This window comes from Channa argus, chromosome 1 (genome assembly GCF_033026475.1).
Source record: "Channa argus isolate prfri chromosome 1, Channa argus male v1.0, whole genome shotgun sequence".
In the NCBI taxonomy this organism is placed as follows: domain Eukaryota; kingdom Metazoa; phylum Chordata; class Actinopteri; order Anabantiformes; family Channidae; genus Channa; species Channa argus.
The window spans coordinates 32,171,798-32,184,277 of NC_090197.1; the positions used below are offsets into that span (position 1 = coordinate 32,171,798).

The following is a 12,480-nucleotide window of genomic DNA, read 5'->3' on the forward strand; positions in this document are numbered from 1 at the left end:
GATATTATAGCCCCACTAATGTGTAGAGCTTTCCAGTTGTATTTATCAAAGATGAGTTCAGGGCCTCCCCCTCCTTCCCCTCCTCTAGTCCTAATGCAATATCCTTCCTCAGTTGCCAATGTCCTCCTTCCTACAGGCCCATAGCCCTGCTGGCATCTGTTCAATACAACACCAACAATTGGAAATGTAAGAAGAGCAACAAGACAGCAGTGAAAAACAGTAGGAAAGAATGAGACGAGGATCTGGAAGCAGGATATTCAATTTGATTCTCGGGCTGTTGTTTGACCAGGCTGTAGAGAGCTTGAGGCTTTTACAGCACATTGCACAAGTGAGGAGATAGCATCTGTCTCTTTGTCACAGTCACAATGACTTCTTAGATTTCTAATAAAGATACCATATATCTTAAAGTCTGAGTGTGCATGTGCACACACTCACAGGAATCATTTGGAATGGTTGTAGTACTTTTTGGCTATTTTTGGTAATTTAAAAGTAAACAAATTCCTAGTTCATGTTATAATCGGTAAAACGTGCTTCAATTGTGGTACTTGCAGTACTGTAGGCATGCTAAAGCCACCCTGACTGTGTAGTAGTGCTTCTCTTTCAGTTCTTACCTGCACACTTGGCTTTCCCCTGCATATTCAAAGGAGAGAGTCATGGTTTACTTGATATTTTTAGTGTTAATGCTGCGCACTTGTTAAAAAAAGGAGGATCAACACTGTTTCTCCAAGAGGTGGAAAATCTCTGCCATCCCAAGAGATTCAGAGACTTGAGGTCCTGTTGCTGCTTCCGATGCTGAACATACACTCTGAAATCATGAATTCAGGAAATACAAGGTATATGTTTTCTGACTTATTCTCTCTTAAGTGCAAAAGAGTGACTATGGCACGGATTTTCAGTGGATCATTAGCTGACAACTTCAGCCTTTACAGGTGCTAATATTCAGATCAATGTCCAGTGAGAAACAATACAGTAAAACTATCCTTTATGGACATATTGGAGTATCTTGTCTTCTTTTACAACCAGCCAAAAACTATTTCTGGGACCCAACCTGAAAGTTGTAGAGCTCAGTTAAAAGACACAACAAAATCCCAAATAAAGGCCAAATGAATAAAATTGAGAACTACAACTACACATTAAATGACAACGGACAACAAAAACACAGAAAAGACAGAAAATAAAAAAATAAAAACTCATAAACAACAAGGGTTTTCAGTCTTTGACAGAGGTAAAAACCTCTGTCACAGAGGTGCTGGGTAAAAACTCTACAGCAGAACAGACATTAAACAAATCAAAGAACAAAATCCGGCTGAACTAGAGAGACTGTGCCTGCTTTCCATAGCTGAATGCAAAGAAGTGTCTGCTCCTCACAGCAGGTTTTGTTTCATGGCCTATTGTCAAGGTGATTGTGATCAGCAAGGATACATAAAGCTCTTAGCCCTGTGTCAGAAAAACTGTTGACTAAACCTAAAGGCTGATCAGACACTGAACCTAAACCTCCCCTCATTTAACTATTACAAACACAAGGAACTTTTGATGCCCACCAGTAGAATACATTTAATAAGATCCTGATGCTATTTCATGAACTATTTTTAAAAAGAAAATAGTCAAGAAAGTCAAGAAAAAGTCAGCCATATTCCACCATAAATAAAAAATAAAATAAAGCAACCAAATAAAAAAATGCTGAAAGCAAATAAACCATTAGTTGCAACAAGAGAGAAACAATGATATTATTCAAAAAATATAATTCTGGGAATGTATAAAATCTAATCGTGTTGCATTTAGAGATTACTTCAGGCATTTTAAAGCAACACTATATATGTACACAGCCCATTTCCATTTTATTAAGCAGTAAAATATATAAAATATTGTGTCTATAATAGCTGAAATATCTCAATTATTAAAACTCATTTATGCAACAGACATTTTTTAAGAAGCTGTGAAATTGCAGGAAATCTATGTGTATAAATAGATTGGCTCCATGTTTCAGTGTCACTTAGGTCGATTGGCTTAAATAGCCAGCTGTGTGGTCAGATGCTTGCAGTGATGTTAATGCATCCTAATGAGCATCCTCATCAAATTGTATTGATACAGATTGTTCTGTATCATCCAGCCTAATTATCCTTATGTGTCAAAGGTGATAAATGTTGTCCGTTAGCTGATTGGTGTTGTTGGACTGGTGTAGGCTAAGCTTAAGCCACTTTCTTAAAGACACTAAAGGCTTGAAGTTGCTTGTTGCAGAGGATTGTGCTCAAGCTTAGTCAAAATGTTGTAGTTTCTCTATGTGAAGATTGTGCAGTGTGTGTTGAGTTCTTCTTGTTTTTAGGTTAATGTCTTTATAAACATGTTAGTTATTTTATTATGGTTGCACAATGGAAGGAGGCAGAGAAAAAAGTGGGTAAATCAGGGTTCCAATCAAGAAGCCAATGATCAACAAGGGGGCATCAACTAGGGTGACGAAATTATTTTTTAAAGTGAGTGGCACTAGCTAGGATTATGTAAAAGCTTATTCGTGCACTGCATGCATTAAACTTGCATTATTATACTACTTATTATAATCAGGGCACCGATTATCAAATTTTGTTTGAACCTTTTAGAAAATTAACAAATCCGCATTGTTTTGTTTGTTACTGCAAGACATTTTAACAGGTTTGGCATGGAGAGAATGTTATTTTTTTGATCAGGAGTTCTTGTCTCGGTAACACAATTTTTCCTTGGGTCCATATTACAAAAAACAAAAAAACATACAATGTTGACATGACATACTTACAACACATGCTTAGATAATGAATGAGACTAACAACAATAGGTTACTGAGGGTCAGTGAATATTGTTCGATCCAACTTTTTGCTTTTGTTGTATTTATTAATTGTTGTAATTTTAAATAATGTCAACAGCTATCAAATGAAATGGTGTGGAGGTTTGTTTCATTGTTCTGAACGATCGACAATAGACTAATAAATCACAGCCTGGGGGAAAATAAGAAAGAAGTAAAGGGTGGATGTAGAAATGTTTAAGGAGAATAAATAAATGGATGAAAGTTTGTTGGATAGTCAATTTTGATGTCCTGGTTTTCATACCACACTGGATTTCAAAGAACTCAAGACACAGAAAAATGTATTGGAAAATTCTTGATGCACACGGGAAAAAAAATGCAGTAGTAATTTTGTGTTAACTGAAAACTGAACTTAACGCCGCTGTTAGCTTAAGTTTTTTGCTAAATGCAATTAAACATGTTGAGGTGTGTGTGAATGTACAGGCAGCCGAATCTATGGTTTGTTTCATATTGTACAGAAAGTGGTTTCACACACACACACGCACACACACACACACACAAACACACACTCTCACACACACACATACAACATACAACTTATGTTTCACTGTTTATTATTTGATGAGATATTGGAATCTATATTTTGGTCTGAATGTATGTTTTCTTTAATGTCTTTTAGCTTAATCTCCCTCACTTTTTTGTTAACTTCTATTAAATAAAGGCTGTGCACACCTCTGACAGCACTGCGTCATAATTGAAGTGTCTCTTTTCTTTCCAGTAAATCATAAAACATTAGCAAAGGGTCAAAAACTCAAACTGGAGACAGTTTGACAAAGACCTATAGTTCTTGCTTCAGCCAGACTGTGGATTGAATGTGGGTTAAAACTAAAACTCATTAATCTGTACAGTTCCTGTATGAGAAAATTTAAAAGTGACAAACGTTACGCGATGTTTTAGTGGGAAAATTCAATGAAGAATTCAACATTAACCTTAAGCAGAGATGAAATGTGATTTCTTAATGTAGCAGTTCTTTGCCTAACCTGTTCCAAATTAGGTCTTTGAATTGAGGCTAATAACTGGCTACTATGGAAAGTGTTTCCTCATGAGCCATAATTCTTCCATCCATTCCCTGTAACTGCTTATCCTTTGGGCAGCACATTGGTTCAGGGTCGCAAGGGGGCTGGAGCCTATCCCAGCTCTTATTAGGGGAGAGGTGGGGTCCACCCTGGACGGGTCTCTAGTCTATGTCAGGGCCAACACAGAGAGACATACACAGACAGACAGACAACTATTCACACTCACAAGAATAGATAATTTAGAGTCACGAAATAATTTCCTAATAAGCTAAAGAAATGTCTCAAGATGCAGTATCAAAATTTGCTGTCTTAAAGATTCCAATGAGCTGTTCAGCTTCTCTGTAGAAATGATTGGCTTTTAGATGTCAGAATGCGTGTCTTTGCAGTAGCCAATTTTCTCCTCAGTCTCCCCTTAGCTTCACTCCTATTTCTTATTTCTACTACTTCTTATTTCTATTTCTTACTTATCTCCTATTTCCTATTGGCTCACCATAGACCGATATCTTCCAAATTCAGAGGTGCCATGCTGTCACTCACTCTGCTCAGTTTATCTTTGTTTTACGATTAGTTTCACTGACTCCACAAAAAGAGATTTATGCAATCTTTGAATGTTAGGTTCTTGAATATTTATAAGTTTGTTGTTAGTCTTCTTCCTTCTGTTCATTTATATTGATTCATTTCATCAGATGAAATATTTTTATCTTGCTATCCACTGTCACCAACTCACACAAACAAAGTTTTCCTCCTATTTCTCCACTTTCTCTGTGCAGCTGGGTCTAGTTCCCTCAAGGTTTTGAAATGTAACACTATCACCATTTGCTACTCTCTCCTCTCTCTCTGCTCTTCATCTCCCCTAAATTATTATGTGGTTTCCTTCTCTCTCCCCCCTTTGCAAGTCTCCACTGTTGTAAATAGCACTGCAGTGTGTGAAGTTTTGTTTTAAATCTTCCTCAACAGCTAATCATAAATGTCAGTAATATTATAGTTTGATGTGAGAGTAATAAGATGATTAGGTAAATTTCTTTCCATGATCATATCAGTCGTTACATTTTTTTCGAAGAGTAAACGAACAGTAAAAGAAACTCTTTCATCATAAAAAATATTATAACACTGCAGCTTCTATATTATATTATCTAATACCTTTTAAGCCTGTGTGGGTCAGAAAGGTTTATGTCCATTTAAAACTGTGTAATTCCCATAATACTTCTCTCCGAAGACAATGAGAGACGATAGAGTTTATGAGGTAGAGATGAGAAATGGTGAAATAAGGAAAGAATCATGTTAGGACGAAAAGGAAGAGGAGATGAAGATGTGCGTGAGAGAGGAGAGGTTGCTGAGAGAGGGGAGAGGTCTGCTGGGAATCGTTTAGGCTGAGAGAACATTTTCCTCCTCCCAGGAGTCTTCCAGTGAAACCAAATTACTGTAGACAACAGAATTACAGACGCAGACATTCGAGGGCAAAGAGATGAGAAGTGAGCAATAGAGAAATTCAGAGACTGAAATGAAATGAAACTGAGATTGTGTGAATCATTCAGAGATTTTTAAGGTTTCTCCTGATTTATTTTCTGTGCAGTCGGGGTCAGTCAATGCCTAAAAGCATGCATATGTTGAAATTTTGTGTCTTACCATTCACAAAAAAATGTAAATTGAAGTTAAAAGGCTTTACATCAATAATTTTGGTACTGGCTGTGAATTCTTTGTAAAAATCCTTTGGTGTGAGGGATGTGTTGTCTCACTGTAAATTGCAAAAAAACAAGCATGAAACATGTTACTCATACTTAGCCTGGTGATTTGAAACCAGGCCTGGACACTGCAATTTCATTTATTTTTTTTATTTGAATAGGACAACAAGCAGTAAAAAATAAAATAAAATAAATGCAAATTCTCCCTTCTTCACTGATTGACAAACCTTTGCTGTCAGTTTTATCATGATCACACTTCATTGTCTTCAGCAATAAACATTTGTGCAGCTGACCATCTAAAACAGTCAGCACTAAAGATTGCACAAATCATGTACATGAGAAAATACATAAAAAAATTGTGGTGCCTCTTTCTTATAACACAGACTTATTCAGCATCAGCAATCAAACATTCACAGGTTTTATAAAAAGTGGACAAACCTGTTCAGTGCATTTGCTATTTCTTTTTGGTTTTGTTCCTCCACTGTGTTCAGGTTATACACAGACAGCCTTCCGACTACTACACACACACACACACACTGTTCTTTGTTTACTTTCCCACCTCTCAGGCTCACACACCATGTTTTGTATTGATTACTATGCTCAGTTCTATTTAGGCTCCTTGTCTGCAGACAGTCTTCGCTGCCATGTTTGAAAACCACATTTCCTCTCTCTGAATTTTCTTTGTTGCAGCTCGATCCGAAAATTTCCTTGAGAATTTGCCTCGCTGTTCTGTTGCCTTTTGTAGTGAACTGACACAAACTGCTGACTGTTATCTTCAGTGTTATCACAGTTTTGCTGAGTTCCCTCTTCAAACACTTACTTGGAGTGGAACATTTGTGGTGTCTTGTGTCTTGTGGGTAAATGATCATGTTGCTCTTTAGCTGATATGTAAGCTCCTTTCCTTCTACATAGATTTGTGTCTCTGTTTGTGCACATTTAGTTTTGTACTGCTCTGATTAATAGGTTGTCACATGTTCACCAGGATGAAACATTTATATAATTAAAGGAACATTGTAGTTTGCATTAAAAGCTTTGTCAAGCCATAGTTAAGGTGAGGAAATGGACTAAAGGGACAAAGGAAGTGAGACTTGAAGCTACTTCTAGTGTGGTCTTAAGTGGAATTTTGTTTTGTCACATAATTACCTCCCAAAGGACAGAGATAGAGTCATAAGGGCTTTGTCACTTGAATTTAAACCACTGACTCTTGTGTTTCTTGAGCAGACTGTCTCATATCTAACAACAATGTATAAAAGACACAAACTCCGTTAGTCAAAGAACTTCTTTACATTAATTTAAAATGTTTTCTTCACTACAGCTTGAGTGTGAGCTTTGACATTTGTCGCACTGAAGACTTGGGTCCTGTCTTCCTTGATTGTAACACAAACTAACCCAATGATAATTTGATGCTGACACTATGAGTCTGACTGAATAATGTATTTACACTATGTATGTATTTAAACCACGTACAAGGTACATTAAATGCAGTCAAAAGTTGAAAAATGCCACCCAATAGCACTAAAACACTGTTTGAAGTGTGAACAAAACAAGAAAAAAAAGACGATGAGTAAATGGGCGTCTTGTCCTCTCTCCACCCTTTTTATTTGTGTTGTTAACATAGAGCAACTGGCACAAAGACAGACAGACACACAGTCAGACAGAGAGTGGAAAGACAGAGCAAACAGATGACATTAAACAGAAACGGTGAGGAGCAGGATTGTTCTGTAATCTAATGATGATGGCTGTGTGTGTGTTTGTGTGTGTGTGTGTGTGTTGCTCTAATTATCTGTCACACACACTGAAATGGAATAAAATGGAATAAGTCCTCAGGGAGATGGAGCTAGAAACATGGGGGGGGGGATAAGGAGAATGTGCACAGGGCAAGACAGGACAGGAGACATGTAACACAAGACCCTGCTATACTAGTATCATCTTAAAGTCATATTTCTCTTGGACAAACACATTGATCAGGGTCTGTTATATTGAAATTTTACTGATTTACAGTACACAAATAAACTTTCCTGTGATGTGGGCGCGATTAGAAGCTTCTTTATTGGTCGTCATTAAGTACACACACACATGTTACAGGGAAATGTGTGCTCTGCATTTAGGGGCAGCACCTGGGGAGCTACATGTAATGCTGAGTATCTTGCTCAAGGCATTTTGATTTGAGACTTCAGTATCTCAGATCTGACTCTCTAACCACTGATCCACCAGGCACATTCAGAGCATGTTGTAACTTGTGACTGAGCAAAGCCAAAACAATGTTGCAACAGCTGCTAGATGCATATGGAACAGCCATGCTAATAAGAACTGTGGTTATCTTTGGAAAATTGCACCACTCATGGAAAATAAACGAGTACCTCATATTTCCCTCAGGAAGCCAAACCTGACTTTCTCCGTCTCTCTCTGTCCCCCTCAGTGAGCTCCAACCAGAGCCATGGGGAGTACCCAGACTGCCGGAGTGAGAGGGAGTCAGGAGGGGAGGCTTCTCTCCTGGTGTCTCCGCTGGTGGTGGCAGGGATTGTTATAGGTCTGGTCCTCTTCCTCTCCTGCATCACCATCATCGTCGGCAGCTTGCGGAAAGACAGCCGACTCCGGAACCCACATCTCCAAGCTAGCTACGGTCAGGCTTTGTGACAAGAGCTGCATGTTTTATGAAATGAGCAACTGACTGACCAATCAATTTAGATACTGTTTTCAGTACTTTTACTTTATTTCTCATTAGCATGAACAGTAATGGCAACACTTATTTTGACTATACTAATACCTTTTTTAAGAGACAAAAAATGTCCGTCCCCCAAGACTTCTATAATCACTGGACCTCTGAAGATAATCAAAGTCAGATAAAAATAAGACATTAACTCATTTCTTTGCCTCTGTAGGGCCAGATGGTTTTTCCTATGGTGGTTCAGTAGGAGAACTGAGGTCTACCTGCGTAGAAGACTTTCCTCCTGCTTTAGATTTTGGCTCGTACAGAGAGACTCTGTCACAGGTCAACAGCCTGTACCCCGACTCACCTCCACAGTAAGTGCTCATGTGAATCCAAAAGTATTAATTGATTGATGGCTTCGTTCATGATTATTCATTGACTATAAAGGCACAAAATCCTGTTTCATAGAGAAGGTTTGAGACAAATATATTCACCTTTGATGAGAATTAAATGAAAAAATTGACATTGGCCATATTTGCATCCTCGGGAGAAAAAGTGGAAACAAGACGACTTTGTGTTAACAAAATGCCATGTTTTAGTTAGTACACTGTCTCCTAGAAAATGTTTTCATATATCAACTATTTTGCACCAGTAAATGTGTTCAACCTTCTGTAATGTATGAGGATATGTTCAGAACATGAAGATATGTAAACTTTTTTATAATTACTTTTAGACTCTCGCAGAATTTATTTTAAAGCTAGTGAAAGATGGTCAGTGTTTAACTAAACTCCACTCTCTTAACCAAAGGATTTTTGGTGTCTAAATTTACCCGCAGACAGGCGTTTGTGGTGTGATAATGAATAAATATGTATAAATATTAATACAAGAGTTACATTTTTAAGGATTTCTCGCATAGCACAAGCTGCAGTAATGCATGTTGGTAAAATAAGAAAGCAGAGCACTGCTCCTATTTCCAATTATGTCAAATGTCAAATATGTCAAATGTCTGTCCAGCCGGTGTCAGCTGGCGCTGGTGTCCCCCACTGTTCCGTTTCCACTTGACCCCTATTCAGTTGTATTTCATTTATTAGGGACAACTATTACTGCCCTTTGTGCAAGAATGAAGGTGTGTGTGTGTGTGTGTAACAAATGGAGAATGATGGAAGGAAGGAAGCATGGTGTTTTTTTGATCTAAATGTCAGCTGGTCTAATTGGCAACTTTAATAATTCAAACACATCATTCCCCTACTGTGTGTGTGTGTGTGTGTGTGTGTGTGTTTGTGTGTGTCTATGCTCCTCCTTAGAAACACTTTACCCAAATGGATGGATCTGGGATAGTATCTTTTCCATATTTGAGTTGTAGAATTGCCAAGTGGGAGGATCTGTGGATTCTGAAATTTGATTCCTTTCCAGTATTGACCCCCCCAGTATTGAGATAAAGAACATTATCCGGAAAGATGCATCGCCTGTGAAGGGACACACCTTGTCAGCAACAGCTTTAGGTTTGCTGTGGTTTTTAAATGATGCTCAATGCTGGTCCTAATGTGAGTCAACTTGAATGAATCCATTGTTTTTGAGAAATCCTCAGTATAGAGTGGCAGACACAACATATTCGTGTACAGTGGGTTGTTCTCACTGTAGCTTAAGCAGTAGCCACGTGAGGAGGGAGTAACATGAAGTATAAACATGCAGTATCAGCATCACAACAACAAAATGCATAGAAGGGGAGTTAGCAAGCTATGTCAGTGCTCTGGCAGGGAACCAGAGGGTTCTGGATAGCCTGTGTGAAAGCCTCACTCTCTGGCCTGTATGATGGGACTGGAGCCAGCTCACACACACAGTTTGTGTACCATAATGCTGGCAAGTTGTAGGTACGAGAAGATAGTTACAGTCATAGAATGATTCTCCAGGGTGTGTGTGTGTGTGTGTGTGGACCACAGATGGTTGAGGGGAAACTCAAAGAACACAGAGCAACAGCTCACATACTGAGATTGTGAATGTTACACTTCCAATACACAAGCACAACACACACACATGCACACACACACACACACACACACACACACACACACACACACACACACACACACACACACACACACACACACTCATAAAGAATGTGCATACATACTGTGCACACTCTCTCCCAGGAAAACTCACGCTCTTGGATCAGCAGCTCACCTGTGGAGACTGAAAGCTTCTGCTTCCTCTCAGGGAGAAGCTGGGCAAGATTTGGTGAACGTACACACACACACACGAGAGCACACATATGCACACACACATACTCACATTTACCTTCTATTATTTTTTTGCTGCATAAGAAAATAAAGTAGTAAATCAATGCAACTGCTGACAGGTCTTTTTATTTTGAAAAATTAGTAGCGTCCTTGTTGATTTCTATAGCTAAGATCATTTGAAGAAGTGTAACAAGACAACATCACTATAAACAGTTTACGTGGTGAACATTTGACATGGGGCAAAACCAGTTTTTTTTTAGTTTATTATATTATTTATGCATAAAAATTACAATATATTTATTCATTCAGCTCTTATCCAATGTGACTTACCAGTGATGTGCACACAGTGTCAGCAGTAGAAATATAATTAATTAACAGCCAAGTTGAGTTCTTCCTTTTAAAAATTAAGTGTTGAGATTACTTAAGGGAATCGGTATGTGTTGAAAATGCACCTCTAGAAAAAATTCCCCCATAAAGATAAGAACGGTTTCATATCATGTCTTACATTCAATTGCTACTTTCCTTTTCTACAGCATTCAAATGCAGCACAATTGAACAATATACACAGATACAGTAGATCTTTATTAATTCAGAGGAGTATTCAAGGCTTCCAGCAACAAGCAGACACCAGAAAAAGACCCATAATCATACACAGGCAATTTGTTTTTTTCAATTGCCCACAAGCATTGGTCAAACCTGAAGTCACATTGTCAAAAAAGTCAAAATAGAAGTGGAGCAAACTGTGAATCACTTTTTATTGCTTTCAATCAAAATGCTTTCAGTGACCCAGTTACTGAAATTCATGTCCATCCCATGCAAAACACTATACTTTTGGAGCACAGCCACATTGAAATCTGTAGAAAATTATATCAAACATATTGCTGAGTGCAGTCTTCAGCTGAAAACCTACCCAGGTGACCTGTTTTGTCATTAGGATGCAGATAAGGGGATGGAATGTGGACGTGGAACGTGTTATCAATATGTCCAGATAAGATGTCTGTTCAATAAACAGACAGAATACATACATAGTTGTGCATAATGTGCTTTAATGTGGATTTACTTAATTTTAGATGGTAATGAAAATGGAGGGCAGACCAACTCCACACATATTTATTTGGTGAATGAAGCCAGATTCAACCTGGGAAAAACACAGAAAGGAAGACATCTCATTAGACAGTGGGCAACTGTGGATGTCCCAGGCCAGAGAGGAGCAAACATTAGAATGTGTGCTTGGATGACCTCAATCAACTTTTCTTTTTCTTGCCTCCAGACTTGTCCTTCCTGAACCCCATTGAAGAGTTTTTGAAGATTTTTCTCTGTGTCCACTCAACACTCTCTACATGACCAGCTGTCCTTACTGTATGCTATGAATGCAGGGTGTAGAGATATTTCTCCTGAAGCCTGCCAGGGTTGGATTAGAGCAGGGGGTCACCTTTTTGAAACTGAGAGCTACTTCTTGGGTACCGATTAATGTGAAGGGCTACTAGTTTAATACACACTTTTGAAATAACAAATTTGCTCAATTAACTGTTAATTGTATGTTATTATTAATAATTAATTAAATTATTGATATTCATCTGTGTGAAGACACAGATCATGTTAATGATTTCTCACAATAACTATCAAATGTGATTTAAAAAAGAATAGCAACAAAAAAATTAGATTCAACTCATTGGTAATTGGTGCTATGGTGAGCTATTTTTAGAACAGGCACGCGGGCTAATCATGTGGTCCTTGCGGGCTACCTGGTGCCCACGGGCACCATGTTGGTGACCCCTGGATTAGAGATTCTACAAAGTATCTTTTAGAATGTCAGAGAACAGGCAAAGATCCAGGGAGAGAACAACACAGGACAGATAGGAGCAGCACAAATATTTAACCTCTGGTTTAATTGATTTTGAGAATATAGTGCGCACGCACACAGACACACACACACACACACACACACACACACACGCACACAGACACACACACGTGCACCCATGCACACAAACACACACACACAGACACACACGCTTGCACACACACAAACACACACGCACACAGATACACGCACAAACAC

General features: G+C 38.3%; 1 protein-coding gene across 1 annotated transcript in view; it reads left to right on the top strand.

Annotated features, from left to right (window-relative positions):
• The window catches only part of bean1 (brain expressed, associated with NEDD4, 1), a 35,670-nt gene that overhangs the window by 16,438 nt on the left and 6,752 nt on the right, over positions 1-12,480 (top strand). Inside the window, exons 3-4 of the mRNA XM_067512856.1 lie at positions 7,951-8,154; positions 8,414-8,555. Of these exons, the coding sequence (XP_067368957.1) occupies positions 7,951-8,154; positions 8,414-8,555 (346 nt within the window). The remainder of the gene's footprint in view (positions 1-7,950; positions 8,155-8,413; positions 8,556-12,480) is intronic.